Source organism: Corvus moneduloides, chromosome 9 (assembly GCF_009650955.1).
Source record: "Corvus moneduloides isolate bCorMon1 chromosome 9, bCorMon1.pri, whole genome shotgun sequence".
Taxonomy (NCBI): Eukaryota; Metazoa; Chordata; class Aves; order Passeriformes; family Corvidae; genus Corvus; species Corvus moneduloides.
Window position 1 is genome coordinate 7321122 of NC_045484.1, and position 19136 is coordinate 7340257.

The 19136-nt window shown below is 41.4% G+C and overlaps 1 protein-coding gene across 5 annotated transcripts in view; it reads left to right on the forward strand.

The window, feature by feature from the left end:
* MTA1 (metastasis associated 1) overlaps positions 1–19136 on the forward strand; it is a 79206-nt gene that overhangs the window by 50472 nt on the left and 9598 nt on the right. For 3 of the 5 annotated variants that reach the window (XM_032117330.1, XM_032117329.1, XM_032117327.1), the window contains exons 12-17: positions 2722–2837; positions 3690–3841; positions 5494–5683; positions 6026–6115; positions 7962–8114; positions 8946–8981. In XM_032117330.1, coding sequence (XP_031973221.1) covers positions 2722–2837; positions 3690–3841; positions 5494–5683; positions 6026–6115; positions 7962–8114; positions 8946–8981 — 737 coding nt within the window. Of the gene's footprint in view, positions 1–2721; positions 2838–3689; positions 3842–5493; positions 5684–6025; positions 6116–7961; positions 8115–8945; positions 8982–14744; positions 14757–19136 lie in introns of all 5 variants that reach the window. The other 2 variants (XM_032117328.1, XM_032117326.1) reach the window with 1 other exon arrangement.

Genomic DNA, 19136 nt, shown 5'->3' on the forward strand with positions numbered 1-19136 from the left:
AGCCCAGAAATCTGCACTTCATGATCCCTTTTCTAGCATGACTGACTGCTCCTTCACAACTGAAACCCCTTTAAGAGACTTCCATTCCTGATACAAGAACTGGAAATGACAGTTTGCCACACCATCAGTATTCTCACTACCTTATTTGCATCTTTAGCTTCAGCTTCATTAATTGCTTAATGATCCATCCAGTTACTCATCTGATTCTCTTGTTAATAGCTGTAGCAGGCTTTGGTCATATCAAGCAAGTTTAATTAACATATCATCAACAATTAAGAGGTTTTTGCTTCTCATATGATGAAAACATTATCTGCCTGAATTTTATTGTTACTGCCACTGTGAAACTTGACCTTAGCTTTGGAGCAGGACACTCTCCGATGCTTGCTGCAGCTTCATTAATTGTAGTGCTGCAGAATCCTGGAGTTTGCCACAACTACAGCATGTTAGTCCTGCTGATAAGTGTGGTTTGGTGATCGGCTTTCACCAGTGCATCTTTTCCACTTGTGTTTAAATACAAGCTTGATAATGGTTTTTGAGAGGATAAAGGAGTCAGGCCATCATCCTCCTTTCTGGTCCCAGTGCTTTGTTGGGCTTTACTGATGGATTTCAGACTACGTCGCTGCCTTTTTGGAGGATAAATCCAAGGTAGAGAAAGGAAGCAACAGGCCTGATGTTGAACTGTAAGGCCTTAGTTTTCTTTACTTCAGTCTTTTTCTCAGTGGAGCAACGCCCCTTGTAGCAGTGTGCATCTGTGAGGGCTGTTTGTTTTGCAGCGTCTTGGTCATGTTTGCACATGGAGTTTGCTCATGAATCATTGGCAAAAGTTCTTTTGCAGCAGGTTACTATAGTGACGTCCCAGAGCAGGGGAGCGTGAATGTTCCCTCTTTCAACTGCCCCTTTGTTAAACTTGCCTGTGGATCTCCTGCCATCTGTGGGGTCAGAACTTGGTGCCTTTCTGATAAGCACCCTGAAACACTTCAGTCTTCGTAGGAGGTGGGCAAATTAATAAGCAGAAGGAGACGAAAACATATTCAGGCTTGTGAATTAATCTAAATGTCTTTTTTTTTTTTTTTTTTTTTTAATCTCCTCTGCTGCTTTTGAGCTGTGGGTGTGCTGCTCAGTGCACTGTAGGAACAAACTCCTTACACTGTTCCTGTGCCACTTGGCCTCCTGAGCTTTCTCTGTTGCAGAAAGGCTCTGAATTTTACAGTGAGAACACTATTGGAAGTTTTTCCTGGTCTAGAGGAAGAGTCTTGCCTCTTTATGCAACCTGTGTGTGGTTCCTGTAGTTCATTCACAGCAGAACCTATTTTGTCTCTGTCAAAATGGAGCTTAACTGAGCTGTGTATCTCAGGACGTGATTGGACATTTTCAGATAAGAAGGATGTTTTCTGGCTTCCAGGGCAGCATCAGCTTTTCAGTTGCCTGCAGAACTCTGTCACTTGGAACTCCTTTGCTTCCAGGGATCATTGCTGAGAACATGAAACCTGATGCTGGTGCCCCATTAGAAAGAACTTAATTTGGCTCTATTCCCACAATGCTGGTTTTGTAGCACTAGCCAGGGTGAAACATAGCAAATACTCTGGCCTACTGAAGTCACTGTGACTCCTGTGTCAGTGTGCAACTGATGTCTAAGAAAAGGGGATTGCAGAAAGCCATTTTAAGATATTTCTGCTTTTAAATAATGGGTTCATTAGTTGGAAATAAAAGGAATATGCCCACTCCCTTCAATCTTCAGGTAAGAGAGTATGATAGGAATGTAAATCAGCATTGCAATTCAGGCTTATGTTCAGCAGTTGGCTCCAAAGCCTGCCTGCTCTTTGTTGCTTCTATAGTGTGAACTCCTAACAGCACCCTAGAGTCCTTGCATGTTTGGTAAACTCCTCATGTACTGTTGTTTGAAACTTCATGTATGACTTCTTCCACCTTTCTCCATTCCCCAGAAGTCCCGTCCTTGCAATAGCAGTACTCTGTCCTCCTTCTTCCCTCCCATGCCAAGGATTTTTTGAAGGCCTCATTTTCCCCCTCAGACACTTCTTCCTCTGCAGAGATGTGCTATTTCATCCTGCTCTCCATGCCAAGGTTTTGTTGGCCTTCCATTCTCAGCTCCTGCCAGTAGCTATTTTTTAGCTCTTAGCTCCTAGTTTTTCCTGAATCATCATTTTAAAGAGGGTATAGGGATGAGCTGAGGTGACCCAGATGTTGTTACTTGTTGGGTGTACTTGTGTGAATAATGGCCAGTGAGACAACATGGAAATATTTGTGACTGCAGTCTAGGGTTATATTTCCCTAAATAAAGCAGACATTGCCCTCTCTCTGCCTACTGCTCCTGCTCCAGCCCCCAGCCTTCTTTTTGGAGATTTAAGTAAAATACCTCTCATGTTGAGGACCTGTAAGTGAGATCTGTTTTTACCTAGATTCAAATGTCTGGGATAGTCAATAGGGATACCTATGTGGCCTGGTTTATTGTTTTTTAAAAGGTTTTAAAGTCTTGTAAATGGCATCCAACTATCAGTTATTTTCATTATCGGTATTTTTAAAATATTACTGGAGACAGTGTGTTCATAAAAGTCAGATTGCTGGTAATTACAGCTGGTTCTGGAAGCCACGTGCTGAATGAAATTTGAGTCTTCAAACGTTTTGGGCCATACTTTCAAAAGTCAAATAAAGAATTGCATGCCTCAGTTAACACTTGTCATTCTTTTTGCTTTGTGTCTTAAGTAACAAGCCAAACCCCAACCAGATCAATGTAAATAATGTCAAACCAGGAGTGGTAAATGGTACTGGAGTCCAGGCACAGAACGCGGGAGCAGGACGGGCCTGTGAGAGCTGTTACAGTAAGTGCCAGAACAGCAGCTGTGTGTGCAGAGTGAGTGCTGAGATGTAAATGTTAAAGTAAAAGCTGTCTCGTGCTGGGGGTGTGGGGAAGAATTGGATATAGCAGTGTTTAAGCAGGGTTTTTTTGAGTTTGTTTTTGTTTCTTTTTTTGTTTGTTTGTTTCAGGTTGTTTTGTTTTTTAACTACTGGTGTTACATTTGTAAATAGAATTATGAAGTACTAAAGGGGGAGTTAGTAAATGTTCTACATAATTGCAGGTTACTATTGAGTGAATATTTAAATCAAGGTGTGTGAATTTGACAATTCTTTTCATCATTTTTTAGTAGATTTGAAAATATGTGACACCACTGTATTTGATCTGCTGCTGATACTAATAATACTGAGTTCTAATGAGTGTGCTCCTTTATGGGGAGCCTTTAGAGATGCTGGAATGTAGGACTGTATGAGATGTCCAGTCACAGACTGTACATTCTTCAGTTGTAAAACTAATGTATGGGAAGTTCCTGAAGACAATTTTTGCTGTTTCCCATGTTCTGCAGAAATTCTCTAGCAAAAAGAGTTCAGTTCCATTGGCAGGAAATTTTCTCATCCTGATAATTGTTTTTTTCTGTTTGCATTTTAAAAGGGATTTAGATTAATTAATGTAATCAATTCTGCTGAAATCAAAAGTATGTGTAGCAGTGCTGATGACAGTGAAGCCATCATTAGTTTTCTAAGGTCTGTGTGAGCTTTGCTCTGGGGGGGGGGGGGGGGATGTTTTCTTTTGTGCTTCTGCTGCTTCTAAAGAGAATAAGATCTGAAAAGTGATCCTGTGTAAGGATATATATAATTTCCACCTTTGTTATCTCTAGCCACCCAGTCTTACCAGTGGTATTCTTGGGGTCCCCCTAACATGCAGTGTCGCCTCTGTGCATCCTGTTGGACCTACTGGAAGAAATACGGTGGCTTGAAAATGCCAACACGGTTAGATGGGGAGAGGCCTGGACCAAACCGCAATAATTTGGTGGGTATCCACAAGGCAGACTGGTGCCTCTGCCTGGCAAACTGAGTGTCATGATACCTAACTGCCTGCTCACTGTTCTTAAATATTTAACCACCAAAAGAATGCCTTCAGCCTTCATCGTTGTCCTTGGGTTTGATATTTCATGTCAAGCAGAAGTTGGCGCGTTCGCCTCGGCTAGAAGTAATCTGTTGCGAAGTACTGCCCTGAGAAAAAAAAACAACATCATTTGTTTAGCAAAGTAGCCTTCAAATGCGTGAAATGACTTAGTGGAGATGGGAGAAACTGAAATGCCACCCAGTGTTTCTGGTATTTGGTTTCCATGATTTTTGCTGTAGGGGGAACAGCACTGGTTTTTTCTCTCCAAATGAATTAATTATTTCCTGAAACCAATTTACTTTCCCAAGGCATATTCAAAATTAGATATACCCCAAATAGCTAGTGGCTTTTTAGAGATCTTTTATCTTTTTTTTCTACCTAATTCTGTTTTTTTTTTAATAATCATCCTTTTTTTGGATAGGTTTGAGTAAGCATTGTATGAACTGTTTCTGTTTCATTTTTCCTCTGTTATTTGAAAACCAAAGTTCTCAGATTTTTTTCTGAATTTGGTGAAAGTTTGATCTGGAAGCATTAGACATTAAGCTGATTGGAAAAAGTAACTATCATTGTCATGGATAGAAGGGTAGCACACAAAGAACTTCTATCTCTGGTTAATTTCTTTCCTCTCCTATTCTTTGCTGTCGTTCCCTTTCCATTTCTTTTGTTTAACCTTTATCCTTTCCAGGCTTCTCTTTGCCCTCTGAAGCCTCCTAATTGCTGAGATAACTTCCAGGTTTTATCAACCTTATCCCTCTTGTTTGTTAATTAAAAGTATGTAAATAGTCAGAGAAGGGAAAGCCTTGTTCTCCCCAAATTGAACTTTCTTCCTGTTTTCCAGCTGTGGGTTGGCTTGAGATAACAAGATACTACTTGCATTATTTCATTGGTTGACTTAGTTGCTTTTCCTAAAGAAGATAACCGTGTTGGTTCTCAGTAGCTGATAAATGTCTTCCAGTAGTAGTCTTTACTATATGCAATGAATATTTGACATCTATGAGTACATTTCTGAGTTAAGAGTAAGAATTAAAACAAATTCTTGTGGCTTTGAGCCAAGACCATTCCTGCATGCCATACGTTTTCTTTGGAAAGTGAGTTTGTGGTACGTATTTTTGTCATGCAGCTCTTCTGATTTTCTCTCCTTCTGGCAAATGCTTTGTTACAAGGAGTTTGCATTGTACATCCAGAGCAGCCCTAAGCGCCCAAAACTGGAGAGTTTTTCTCTTGAGTGTATAAGCTCTAAATTATGTGATAGCACCAGGTAGCTTCTTCATGGCTGGCTTTTGGATCCCTGACTTAAAACTTGGGACGGCACAGAAATGAATACTTCTCTGTGAAGTGAAAAGGTTTACCTTCATTTTATCCTTTGAGATATTTTGAATAAGATTTAGGAAATGGGGAATAGCTGGGCTGAAAATTTTTTCATCTGTAATACCACTTCTGTTCTTATGCCTGAGAATCAGTAGTTGCAAATGTTTTTACATAATACTTTCATTTCTTTAGAACCATACTTTTTAATTACTTTTTCAGAAACCATTTTTATTTTTCTTTCCCTTTAGAGTCCTCATGGTGTGCCAGTACGAAATAGTGGGAGTCCCAAGTTTGCTATGAAGACACGACAAGCTTTCTATCTCCATACAACAAAACTGACCAGAATTGCCAGACGTTTATGTCGAGATATCTTGCGCCCTTGGCACGCTGCAAGACACCCCTATCTGCCCATTAACAGTGCAGCAATCAAAGCAGAATGTGAGTGTGCTGCAGCTGAGACCTCTTGGCCAAGGAGCCCTTTGAGACTCCTGTCCTATAAAGTTTTGAGTTGCAGCTTGCTGAGATGTTCTCTTGCACGTAGCTAGTGCTGTCACAAAATCTAGCTGTACTTGCAGAGCCTTCTAACTGATGGTAGGCTGGGCAAATACCTTTGAAAGTTCATGAGCTGTTTGTTTTAAAACATTCACGTTTGGTATTACATGGAGCATTCTCCTGTGTTTGTGAACGGGAAGGCTCTTTCAGGACACTGGAGTTATTCACTTAGTTTTGCTATAATAGCTGAATGTCTTCACCCTCTAATTATTTTTCTGTGTTTTGCAGGCACAGCACGTTTACCTGAGGCATCAGAAAACCCATTGCTATTAAAGCAAGTGGTTCGAAAGCCTTTAGAAGCAGTACTCCGGTATTTAGGTATTAAACAAACCAAACCACCACATGCAAAACCCCCCAAATATAGGAAACACCCTCCTACCTACGCTGCTGACCATTTGGGTTTTCCATTTGAGTCTAGGTGTAGATGCTCATTCTGGATTAAAAACAAACAAAAAACAAACCACAAAGAACTCCCACCCCACAAACAAAACAAAACGCAAAACCCATCCCAGTAACGTCTCCTTTTTACTTTTCCTACTTAATCTGACAGACCCAGTGTCTCTGCAGTCCACTGCAGGGTCATAAAGCTGTATCAGAAACTTTTTCAAGTGAAGGGAGGGATGTGTTTGCTGTGGCTTCTGATGTATATGTGGACAAGTTACCATCTGCTAATGGGGGCACTGACATCATGTTTCAGGAACATTTGATTGTTCACTTTTTCTGGTTTTGGGCTGTCTGGAGGCAGTTTGTACAGTTGAGTTTAGGACAGCACTGTGTCCCAGACCTTGTGAATCAGTTACTGGCTGTTCTGTGCTGAACCTAGACAAGGGGATCATACTTCTATTTTTTTACTTTCCTAGTGGGTTTTGGTGGGTTTTTTATTATCTTTTTAACTACAATTTTTCTTGAGGACTTGTGCCTCATCAGCTGATCTGTGGGGCAGTACTGAGTAGTTCCATCCAGGACTTTGGTGTAAGTTTGAGGTGCTGGAAGCATCCAGAGTGATGCTATGTGACATGCCAATGCTGGCTCCAGACAAATGCCAAATCCTTTTCCCCAGCATTCCCCGCTGCCCTGCAGACATCCCTCAGGTTGTTCTGGCAGCCAGTCTCGCCTCAGAAGAGTCTTAGACAGGGGCACTTTGAGGGCTTCCAGCTTAGCGGGGAGGTTGATTGCTTTTTTATTTAGATAAGCAACACTGGAGTTGATTTTAGGTTTCTTTGAATGTTTTTGTTGATGAAATATTGTAAGGCTGAGGGTGTATTAAATATTTACTGCTTCTCTGTTGAGCATTGTACTTCTGCTGTGTTCTAATGGGATACGTGGATTGAGAAACCTTTATTCACATAGAGTGCAACAAAAGAGAGCAAATAAAGGGAGAAGTTTGCTGTTGGATAAAATCTTTATTTTAATAATTGTACAGAACGTAGCAGTAGATTTTGAGTTTTCCTTGCACTGTGTCATTGGATTACTGAGCTGGGAGAAAAGAGTGATGGAAATGGAGGGAGGCTGATGGACTGGCAAGAAGGATTTTTTGGTGGTGTTAGTAGGATTGAATTTATATGTTACTCTGCTGTTGGGTCTGCGAGAGAGAGACTCTGTTGAAGCTCCCATTTGCTGTTGCTTGTAACTTTCTCAAAGTCTTTTCATTTGAAGATGGTGGGCTTGAACTCTGCCTTGGCCCAAAGCTTGCATTCAGATGTTCTGTTCTTTATAGTGGGTTTTTGAATCTTCAGGGTTTTTTGCCATTTGAGAAATTGTATTTTTTATAAACATTTCTGGCAAACTGGCAAAGTTGTAATTTCCCCAGAGTTTTTAGGGATGTTGCATGAATGTCCAAAGTTAGGTTTTAGTATACAGCACCCCAAAAATCACCCCAAATTATTGGAGAACAGTATTACAGAAATACATACAAAGTGCTTTTACTATCAAATCTTATTTTAGGATAATACTATGATAATGATTTTAACATCTTTAGTAGTGGTGAGTTCCTAAATATATGGAAATGCTTTATAGCAATCTCCAGTCAAAACTATTGACTTGAGATAGATTGTATGTAAGAGGAGGTGTACTTGGTCACCTTGGAATTTTGCAGGTTGTTTTCAGCTTTATAATTCCAGTATCTTTGCTAATGAAAAAATACTACTTTGCTGTTTTCCACCAGAGTCTCATCCATGTCCTCCGAAACCAGATCCTGCAAAGAGCTTATCCAGTTCTCTCAACAATCTGACTCCTGCTAAGTTTACACCTGTCATTAATAATGGGTCCCCAACTATCCTGGGAAAAAGAAGTTATGAACAACACAATGGAATGGATGGTAAATATTTCTCCACAAAATTTATGTTGTGTCTATAGGCTTTTTCTTCTGTCTTTATTGTATACAAGGAGATTATGTAAACTCATAGTCCTTTATATAAATTCTGAGTTCCTTATTCTTGAGGGAGGTTATTTTTAACTTTTGTTAAAGTCACCTGTCCCATTTCTCCTTTTGGGTGAGGCACCTGATGTGTACTGCCTGGGAGGTGCATGCACATAAAGTCACTGTGCTAGTGAAACTCTGCCTGGCTTGGCCAACCTCACAAACGGGATAGCGAAGGAGAAAGTTTCCTTCAGTTTTTCAATTAGTAGTGTGAAGACTACCTTAATAGACTTTTGGAGTGGTGTTTCCCTTGTTGGCCTTGTTACTGACCACCTCTGTGCTTGGGCTTCACCTCCTCACGAACAGAAGGCAAGGGAAAGGTGTTTGAAGTGGGAGATAAAAGCAGGATGTTCCTGGCGTGGACTCCAGGTCTCTGTTCCGAAGAATAACTCTTGCCTGAGAGTGTCAGGGAAGAGAAAGGGCAGTCTCTATCTCAGATGAGGAGAAAAGTGTCTGTTGAAATGGTCTTAGTGGGAGTGAGAACACAGAGGGTAGCTCTCCTTAACTGGGGAAAACAACAGTTGGTGTAATGGTGACTCAGCAGGGAGGGAGATCCAGAGTCTTTCTCATTTTTACCTTTAATTTTAACTTTATATGTAGCTTATCTGAAATATAATTGCAAACATTTGATATCTGATTGTGTTTTAACATTAAGAACTTTTAAAACTGCTGCTGTTCAGGTTGCTGATGTGATGTTTTTCTCTTTTCTGTTCACTTGTGCTCTATCAGGCAACATGAAGAAGCGCCTGTTGATGCCTAGCAGGGGTAAGACCTTGAAGCTGCGCTCAGCTTATGCTAGGAGAGTGATTTTTAGTTTCATCTGCTGGCTTGTCTGTGCTTTGTGGCTAATGAGTCTGTGTGCACCTTCTGTGTTGATGTCTAAGTGTTCCTTGGGTAACCACTTCCACCCATGGTTTTGCTGCTCACCTTTCAGGCTTTTCACGTGCAGGCAACGAGTTGTACAACCGTACTGAAGACATGAAGTCCTGTGGTCAGAATTGATTCCTAATTCCTCAAGTTGACAGAACAGTCTTCTAGCAGTTCTGTGAAACTGCACGAAGCTGTGGTGGTTAGTTTGAAAATAGGTGTTGTTTCAATGTTTGACTTTTAAGAAACCAAAGTTTCATGTGTCTTGAACTGCTTTGAATTCACTTGGACCAAAAGGAATAGAAGACAGTATTTACATCAAGTCTCAAGTTTAACCCTCTGTATTTTCCAGTGAGAGTGGACAGTCGCAGTGGCGAGAGACTGTCTGCACATTCTCTGCTGGCAGTAGAAAATGATTTTCAAAATTTCCACTGGTTATAAATTAATCTGTTCTGAGTACTGAGTAGATGTCAGACTGTTTCATTTGTGATAATGCAGGAAACATATATATGATGTCACTTCACCAAATTCAATAGAACAGACCAATTTTGAATAGTTAGGAGACAGACAACCACAGAATGTCATTGTGAACAGGCAAACACAAAAACTTAAGCTTACATGTTCCCTTGAACTGGCCAGCACTGCATGCCCTGATGATAATCTTTGTGTTTCATGGCTGAGGCAGTGGATGGCTGTTACCCATATTTACATGCATGCAAATATGAGTGCATGTGGAGAATACAGCAGTGAGCACAGTGGTTGTTCTACTGTCTTGCTCTCTTTGGGAATTTATTCCTTGATACTCTGTTGCTGAGTTTTCATGTTCTTTGTAACTTGTCTTTTGGGAAGAATACCAAAACCCCACTGCATTGGTCAGTTTGGCTTCCTCAGAAGCTTCGTCCAGTGATGAGGGATGTAGATGCAGAGTAGCTCACTGAATTTCCACAGCTCCTAGTGACTACCTGCTTATGGGCACACCTGCTGCTCCCTGCTAAATGTCCTTCTCAGCAGATAACACACTTGGGAAGCTGAGAGATGTTGTGGCCCAAAGGAGGGAAGTAAAAGAACGGATCCTTCCCTCCAGAAGGCTCTCTCTGTGTAGAGCACTGGACTTGATAACCCAACACGATTTTCTGGAAATGGAGGATTCCTGTTCCATTCAGTTATAACTGTTGCTGGATCTGTTTGCAAGAAGATGATTTTGGAAAAGTACCTGTTCAGGCTCCTCAGAGTATGTGTTTCTCTGAAGCAGGTGTATGTAGCTGTGCAGGGTCCAGATCTTCCAGAGCACCTGCTGCTTTACCTGCTCGGTCTGTTCTCAGCCAGCCATTGAAATACCTGCAGTAGTACTTGTTCCTGTAATTGCTAGGTAGCAGAGTCCATTTCAGTCCCAGAATCTTTTTACCTGCTGGGGTAGTGAGTGTTAACTGCATATTCTTGTGAGCAGTTCAGCTTAAACCTGTTGGTTGAGATTTATTTGTGAATGGAAAATGTTTGCCACACTGTAATTTTGCATCTGTAATATTTCCTGACCCTGGGTTGCTGGAAGTTTTGCCAGGACCTGAAGGGAATGGAACCACCTGCAAGGAAACAACATTTAAAGAACTTGGATCAAGATCTGCTGGGCACAGGGAAGCAGATGGTGGAAGTTTGGTGGATCTCTTTCTGTCCTGGTGCCAGTTTGTGTGTTAGTGCTTCTTAGCACAGGTTCTCAGTTGCCTTGCATGTGAACTGGTTAACCTTGCTAGCTGTGGGCATGGATGCAACTGATTTCCTGTGCCGTGAAAGGACTGTGATTGTGGTACTGAGGCTTCTCCTTGGTTGTGGATGGAGTCCTACAGGCTTAGTAGTCTGGGGGGGGCTGCTGGCAGGAAGGGCACAAGTTGACACTGCTGTGAAGAAGAGGTGAATGGCAGTGAGAAGCCTTGTGGCCAGAATTCAGGAGCCAGTGAGTGAGTATGAAAGGACTGAAATAAGCCCATCTATCCAGAATAACTGATTTTTGGATTATTGCTGACCTAAAATAGTAGAAAAAGATTAATGAGAGTAAGCCTGAATTGTTGCAATTGGTCAGATTCTGCATTTACATAGATACTGTGGGAAATTGTGGGTGTTTATTCATTATTTTCATGTTTCTCATCTCCTCTTTACATACTGACTGGTTTAGGTCACTGCAGGGGAGTGTACTGCAAAAAAAAGATGGTGTTAAGATGTCTGCTCAGAGAGGCTGAAAATATTCTTTCTGCACAAATTTAGGTGCAGGAAGATGCTTTGTCCACGTATGTTTAAATAGTTTCCAAAGAGATGTTAACTTACTGCAAAATTGTATCTATTATCTAGGGGTTTTTCTGCTTCCTGCAGATGTGCTGCCTTGGTGGCACCTGGAAGATGTCTTAGGGTTTAGACAGGTCACCATGTCAAAGTCTGTCAGGAGACAGTGGACACTCTTATGGGGGGCTTTAGATGAAGTCTGTTTGCTGGTGATAAAAGCCTTGTGGTGCTGGGCCATTACTTCCAAACACAGGGGAGAAGTCTGAACACTGGAAATTATGGCTGAGCTGGTGACATGTGATGGGTTTGTAAGGCTTTCCTCAAAGCCAGGCTGTAAAGCAGTATATAATCAAGAGGTTTATTTGCAGGGAAAGAGCCAGGTAGCAGCTTGTATCTTTGTATAATGTAAAGCACTAAGATACGTGTTTATACATGGCAATTGCTGAACTTCAAGGAGTAGTTCACATTTTTCCTTTGGAATTTTGTTGTTTATTTGTTTATTTTTTTTTCTCTTGCTACTGTAACTCCAGCTAAGCAATTTTAACTTTTCTTTTTCTGACTCATCTCTGCTTAACCCTTGAGACCTGAACTTTTTCAAGCTCTGAATATGATTCGTCTGGCCAGCCATCTTGAGTTTTGACCAGTGACTGAATTCCAAGAACAGGAATATAGTCTTAATCTCATGTTCTCACTACCTCCACTTTATTTTACAAGAAGATTGCAGTTCTTTCATCTATTTTGTTTCCTTCATCCTTAAATCATGTTGGAGGCACCATTAGGCAATACCCTTCCCAGCTCTCCTTCAACATTAAATCAGCATGGACAAATTGCTGCAGAATCCTATTTTTGGAACATGAAAAGTACATGGAGTCTCATAAGCTGTCAAATACAGTGAGATGTTAAAAAATTATTAGTTTATTGCTTTTTCATTGATGTTCTGGAGCTTGACTGACAATCTTTGCCATGAAACTTCCTCTAGAGAGAGAGAGAGGATGTTTTGTGTGCAGGAACCTGTTTACTTGATTCCTTACAGCCATGCAGGGTGGGATCTATGTAATACTTGTCAATGCAAATTCCTGCTGGGGGAAGGGAGGGAGCATTGTTAGATTTTTATTTTTCTCCTCTCTCTTTTACACCATGCTAGCTTTCATCTAATGAAATTTGTTTTTCACGGTCATCACATGCACTCTAAAATTGTCAGAAAGAGGGAGAACATGAATGAGTAGCTGCAATAAAGGGAAGGCTTTTCCCAGCAACAAACTTGCATTGATGACATGGTAGCGGATCGAATGCTGAAAATTGGAGAGGGTTTATAGAAGAGCCATGAAAACAGTGAAGGGACTGGAAAACACACTGTATAATGGAAAACGCTTTTATCAAACTGGAAGTTGTAGATGTTTGTCTCTGCTGACAGGAACAGCAGAAGTATAATAATAGAGGGCTTTTTAGTCTAGCTGGGAGTGGAATAATGAGCTGTGGTAGCCAGAAGGTACAGTAGAGAACTTTGGCTGGAAACAAGCTGCAGATTTTGGAGTGAGGTTAATTAACTGTTGGAATACCTTGCTTCCTTGCTTCTGCTGCTAGGGATTTGTAAACCCAAATGGAATGTCAGTCTAATTTAACGTGTTCTGGTTCATTGTTTCTCACATCCTTTTTGGGAAACGTGAATGAACCAGAAATGGAAGCATTCATCAGCCTGGCATAGCCTTAGTTCAGTTATCAAGAGATGAGCATGACAGTGGAAAATACTGTTTTTGAACAAAAACAGCTATAAAGGTGGAAAGATAGGGAAGTTCTCCACCAGCTGTCTAGGGGACCAAAATTATATCAATATTTTATATATATATATATATATGCATGGTTTTTTCTGGCTGACTTAGACTTGCAGAAAATATGGACTTACCTGTATCCATAAGTTGCATTAAAATTCTGCCTTTTATCACCAGTGACATCAGCTGTCTTTCTAAACTGAAGGATAACCAGCCAATGGAAACTTTCCCATCCAGGAATTAATGTAAATGGCAGGGAGTATTGGTCCTTTAACAAATGGTGCGGTGCTGGAGAAAAGGCCTGGCTTTAGCTGTTGAAATCCAAATCCCAGTAATGCTAACTAGTGACAAGAGAGCAGATGTTCAGTGCCAGCTGCAGCACAGCTGGGAAGAATGTCAAATTGCTTGAACTGCTTTTTGGAGACCCCAAGAACCATGTGGCTGTGCAACTTCCTTGCTTTAAGATTATTTGCCAAAAGTACTAATTATTTTTGAGAATTCTACGTGGGATTTTGTATTCAGATGCTAAGTGAAACAATTTTCACTTGCCTTCAGTTTAGCCTTGATACTGTGATTAGGTTCTTTTGGTGTTATGAAGAAAGATCTGAAAATAAAATCAGCAGATGGGCATCATGCTCTGTGGATCAGCTAGTGAAAACCATTTCATTTAGGAGCGATGGCATGGAGTAAGATGCAAATGTTGATTGAGAGGAGAGTGCGTATCCCTAGGCAATGGTAGAGAGCAGGTGTAATTAATGTGAGAGGAAATTAATGTATAACAGAACAAGGGCAGAATTGCAAATGCCCTGGATAGTACAAAGCCTGAATTTGTAATTGAGTGGAATATGTGACACATATCATTCATATATATATATACACACATATATATGTATATGATTGTATAATATTCCTGATGCTAAGAACAGTGAATAATTCAGTGCTTTCTAGTTTAGATAGCTTGGATCAGCAAATCCTAAAGCAGTGAGGTGCATAGTTTTGTTTCCTTTTTTTAACCACGTAGTGTGTTACAGCCAGGCAGAATCTACCATGATGCTCTTTTTGGAATAGGGGTGGATGGCATTGATTGGCTCAACCCTGAGACAGATAGCAGCTCTCCCTTCTCAATGTGCTTATCCAAGGGTAGCTGCTGGCTCTCTGCAGTTGGATGTCACTGTTCAGAAAGTATTAGCAGGGTCCTTGAAGTACTTGTAGCAGGAGGTACAGCTTTGCATGAACAGACACATCATCTGTGAGGTGCTGTGGTTACAGCAAGTGAGTGTGACCTGCTAGACCAAGCATTTTAGGAAGTGCTGTCCAAATCCAGTGAGGTTAATGTGTAAGGGTTGGTGGAAGGAGGTGGGTACAGACCAGTACTTACTCATCCAAAATTAAAGCTGCTCTTTGCAAAATCTCTGATTTGGAGCTACTGTGTGTTTAATGTCGTCTTGGTTTTATCTGTCCAGCAGAGAACTGGGATCACTTCTGTGTTTCATTACAACCAAACCAGTCTGTGTTTCTCTATTTGTTGCATGGAGCTGAGCTACTGTATTCTGAACTATGTGAATCTTTCCTTTTTTAACCTTTAATATTTTCTTTCCTTTTCCTTTGCCAATCTTGGTAGGAACTTACTTAGGTAAGTAAATTACAATTTTAACATTTTTTTTATGTACAGCAGAATTTTAAGAGAATGTTACTCTAGGTGGTGTTTGGTACAATTTATGCTTTTTTCTGCTTGTTGCAGTTACATTTCTGAAAGTTTGTAGCCTCTGATTGTTAGCAGGTGGACACTCACAGTGGTAAAACACTCTTGGTAGTTATAAGAGAGGGAGGGGTGCTAAAGTGTTCTTGCAAGCTGGCAAAAAAGTGTATGTGTGTATATGTCAACACACTGAGACTGCCTCAAGTGAACCAGTAACTTGGAAGTGAAATCCTTGTTCATCAAGCCTCATTCATGCGTGAATTTTTATATTTTTTTCTAGCTTGCTCACAAATGTGGTACTGTTGGTGTTTTTGTTACTGCTGGGAAGGATGGAGTCCCAGAAGGAGGATTACTTTTGGAAAAGGAAAATGCATATGAAGAGTATATGGATTTTAGAAAGCAATAGTAACGTCACTGGTTGTGAAAGAGTGCGTGAAATTATCTGCATTCATTGTGACTGAAGATGTGCTTCTGAATCTTAATGCATATTACATGTTTTGTATGATACTTCTTGTGGGTAAACAAAGTAAAAATCAAATGCCATCTGTGACTAATTGCTTGATGAAGGACCCATTTTTTTGTGTGTGGTGGATATGCTGAAGACTGGAGTTAGTAACTGAGTAAATACAAGTTTGACAACTCCGAGTTGTGTCCAGGCTGGAAGCTGGCCTACTCTTCCTTCTTGGCACAAGGGTCAGTTCTGTACAGACTTGTGTCAGACTGTGAACTGGGCTGTAAATACACAGCAGCAGTGTGTATGTTCAAGTATGGAAAAGCATTGGAAGGTTTCTGACCAAGCAGAAAGTTCTCCATGCTTCAGCAGCTTCTTGAAGCTTGCTGTAGTAGCTTCATGGGAATATCCCTGTGCTCCAGCCTGCATTAGGCTCACTGCTGAGGGTTTGAGCTCTCTTGCTTCTCCACATGGCAGTTGTGTGGTGTTGGCAAAACAGCAGGCAGAATTGGAGCAGTGGGAGTAATTTTGGAATTCTGCCATTGAGATGCTGAGTCGCTGGGGATGGGACTGGATCAGCAAAGAGCATATCTAGAATCAGGCATCCTGTGGGACCAGATGTCCTGGTTTGCTTTCCATTGGGAAATTAGATTCCCCCTTCCACTCTGTTTTTGGGTGCCAGCTATCCCCTACTCCCACAGCATGTTCTTGGGGTGGTGCTGTAGTTGCTGCTGTAAGTTTGGGCATTCTCTCATTCAATATTTTTTTTTTTAACAAATCCAAAAGTGTGATATTCAAATAACATGAGATGGGTGGAAAAGGAAGAGTTTGGTTGGCTGAGAGGTGGTTTCCCCATCCTTGAAAGATAAAACGAAGCTGTAAAGTAGCAGCAGTAACAGACTTGTGTTGCTGTTTGTGGTAGTCCTTCCTGTGCTTCTTTGGGAGAAAGTATATTCACCTGCAGCTTTGGTACTTCAGGAATGAAGGGATCATTAGGGCATAGTAACCTGCTGGACTGGTTTTCAGCCAAAATCTCTCTGATTGTGCTTAGCTTGAGGAACAGTTCCGAGGTCCTTGGCACTGAGCTGTGGGGAGCAGAGACATGCCCTGAGGGTGCCAGTTAATCTCTGTGCAGTGATCAGCTGTTTTATTGCTGTTTCAGTAAGGTGTAGAATTGTCTGTGGCAAAGGACATTTATGATTCTCTGCAGCTATACCTTCAATTGACTTTGTCTCCATTTTATCCTCTGGGGCTTCCTCTTTATTTCAGTGTATACAGGAGACTGGCAGGAGGAATTGGATGGCAAGAGATTTTCTACAGCTTTGGGTTCTTTTCAGTGGTATGGAAAAAACCCTTAACATTTAATCTGGAGTTTTCAGTGTATATTTCAATTTCTTTGGCTGCAAAAGAGTGGAAGACCTGCTTAGATTTGTCACTGTAGACCTTTACACTTAGTGGTTTTAAAGGTTTGGTCAATCCTGAAAACACTTCTTTTTGTTGTTTGTGTATTTTTGTGTCATTTGGAGGAGGTCAGTGTTGTTTCTGATGTGGAGCTGTGTAACTTCAAGCAGTTGGACCTTAGATATCATCAAAAGGGATAATCACACTTTCTACCCTGTGTCTTCTCTAGACATTCCTACCTGAAATATAGTCAGACTTTTATTTTTTTTTTTTCCTGGAGAGGAGCTGCCAGACCTGTTGTATTTTGCTCCTGGTTTAAATTCGTATGCTGTCTATTTTTAACGTGCTCGTGGATGCATGGGGAGACATCTCTCAAACCTTGATCTGTGAAAGTGGAGCAGGCACATGGGGCAGGTGTGAGTCTGGCATGGTGGTTCCCTGCCTGTCCCACCACTCACCCAGAGACACAGGATTGGTTTAGTTCTTAGAGGTGCCTGTCTGGCAGGCTTCATCTCTAACACAGAAGCCACCAAAAACTTTTGGGTGAGAATCCATTGTTTCCAGTACAGATGTATCCTGTTGACTTGCCAGCTGTTCTGCAATGGGTTACAGATGTTGTGCTGTCTCTCTGCCTCTCTTTGGTGACGATTGTGCATAAAAGTTGCTCATTTAATAGCAGTGCTTTGGCTACCTATGCTTTTACTGTGCTTGTACTTTTTAGATTTCAAACTGAATAAGGTCCTTTTAGTACCTGTTTTCATTCTTTCAGACTTCAGTTATTGAAGTGTGACTAAAGTGAAAATTCGTGGATTAATTCACTAATATTAATATGCTAATTGATACCTTATTGCTGTGAAAGCAAGGGTATAAATGGCATTGAAACTTTAGCTTTGTTTTGTGTCCTATTTTACTGGAGCAAAAAGTTGTCATGGGCAGCTTTATCCTAGAAACGGCAGTTTGGGAGTGAGGTGTGTCCCTGTTGTTAGCACTGCTTCTGTGCTGCTTGAGGGCTCTGAAGCTTTGTGGCTCAGAGCAAGCAGCAGTTCTGCTCAGCCTTTGCTCAGTTTGCATCCCTCAGCTTCTCAGCATGGAATATTCTGGTTTAATTCTGGTGCTTGGGGATAGCACTGTTTACTGTCTGTTGTACATCCAGCAATAGTCATTGCAGCAGCAGCCACCTATCAGGACAGTCTTTTCTGCCATCGGGGTGTTCTTAGTACAAGAAAAGAACGGATCTGGAGTGTGGTTAAAACAAAATGTGTGGCTTCAATCCAGGGACTAGCATCAGTTGATTTCCATCTCTCAGAGTCTCTGTGAATGGAGAAACGAAAGAGGGAAGAAAATAACAAGTGCTGGAGCTTAGCTCTGAAGCTGACAGATTCTGGTTGCATCCTGCTGGCTGTGCTGTTTCCCAGCATCCGTGGAGCCCTTTGTCCATCCATCCCAAACAGCTGCTCACAGCTGTGTTTTGGATGTGATGGCTGCTCCCATGTAAAAACAAATTATTATCTGGCGCCTGCACTGCCTTCGTCAACATCCAAAGGCTGTTACTGGGCTTCTTACTTGGTGCCTGGTACATCTGTCCTACAGACTTGATGGAAATCTTTTTGGCAGCTATTTCTTCATCTCTGTGGATACTTAGGCACAAAAATGCAGCAAAAACTGAAACCATGTGTCTTCCCATTTGAAGTAGCTAACAGCATCTGCATCTAACAGCATAACATCTACACCGGATGGAAAATACACTTGATATAAACTGTTGATTCTAATGTGGTATTGTGATACTCAATGCTCAGAAAATGTCCCCTGCTCCGCCTTCCTTGCTCCAGGTATTTTACTGTGCCCTGTGTTTCCTGTCATACTCATGGAAGAACAGTGTGTTTGGTTTTACCAGTGAGAACCTCCAGGAACCTGCTGGAATACAGACCATGAGCTGTGAAAGTTCATTCTTGCTGGATTCTTTAAAAAGCTTTTCTCTTTCATCCCAGCTAACCCACTAGCAATAGGAATGTTCAAAGATCCTATGAATGTGAAAGCAGAATTCCTGCTGAGACCTTTGGAGCCAGCAACAGCATTTGCTGGTGTCTGTCCTGTAGTACCTGTTGGATTTGATGCACTGACATTTTGGTTCTCAGCCAGAAGGGGCTGAGGAAGGTGGTTTGGTGCACAGGTGTTAATGGAATGGTGTTTTCTGGGAACGTGCATCTTGGAAAACCAAATGGTGCTAACAAACAGCTTTGTTGGGTCTCCCAGTCCATTCTGTGCCAGGCCATGCTGCCTTTTAGCAACATGCCTTTCCCTCACATCCCACGAGCTTTGTGTGTCCTTCAGGGTCCTGTGTATGCACAGTACAGTTGAGGGCAGTGTGAGGAGGTACCTGATAGCACAGCAAAGCACCTGGTCACACCGAGTCGCGGTGCCTGGTGCTGTTTGTGTGGCTGGGAAAGGGCTCCGTGTGATAG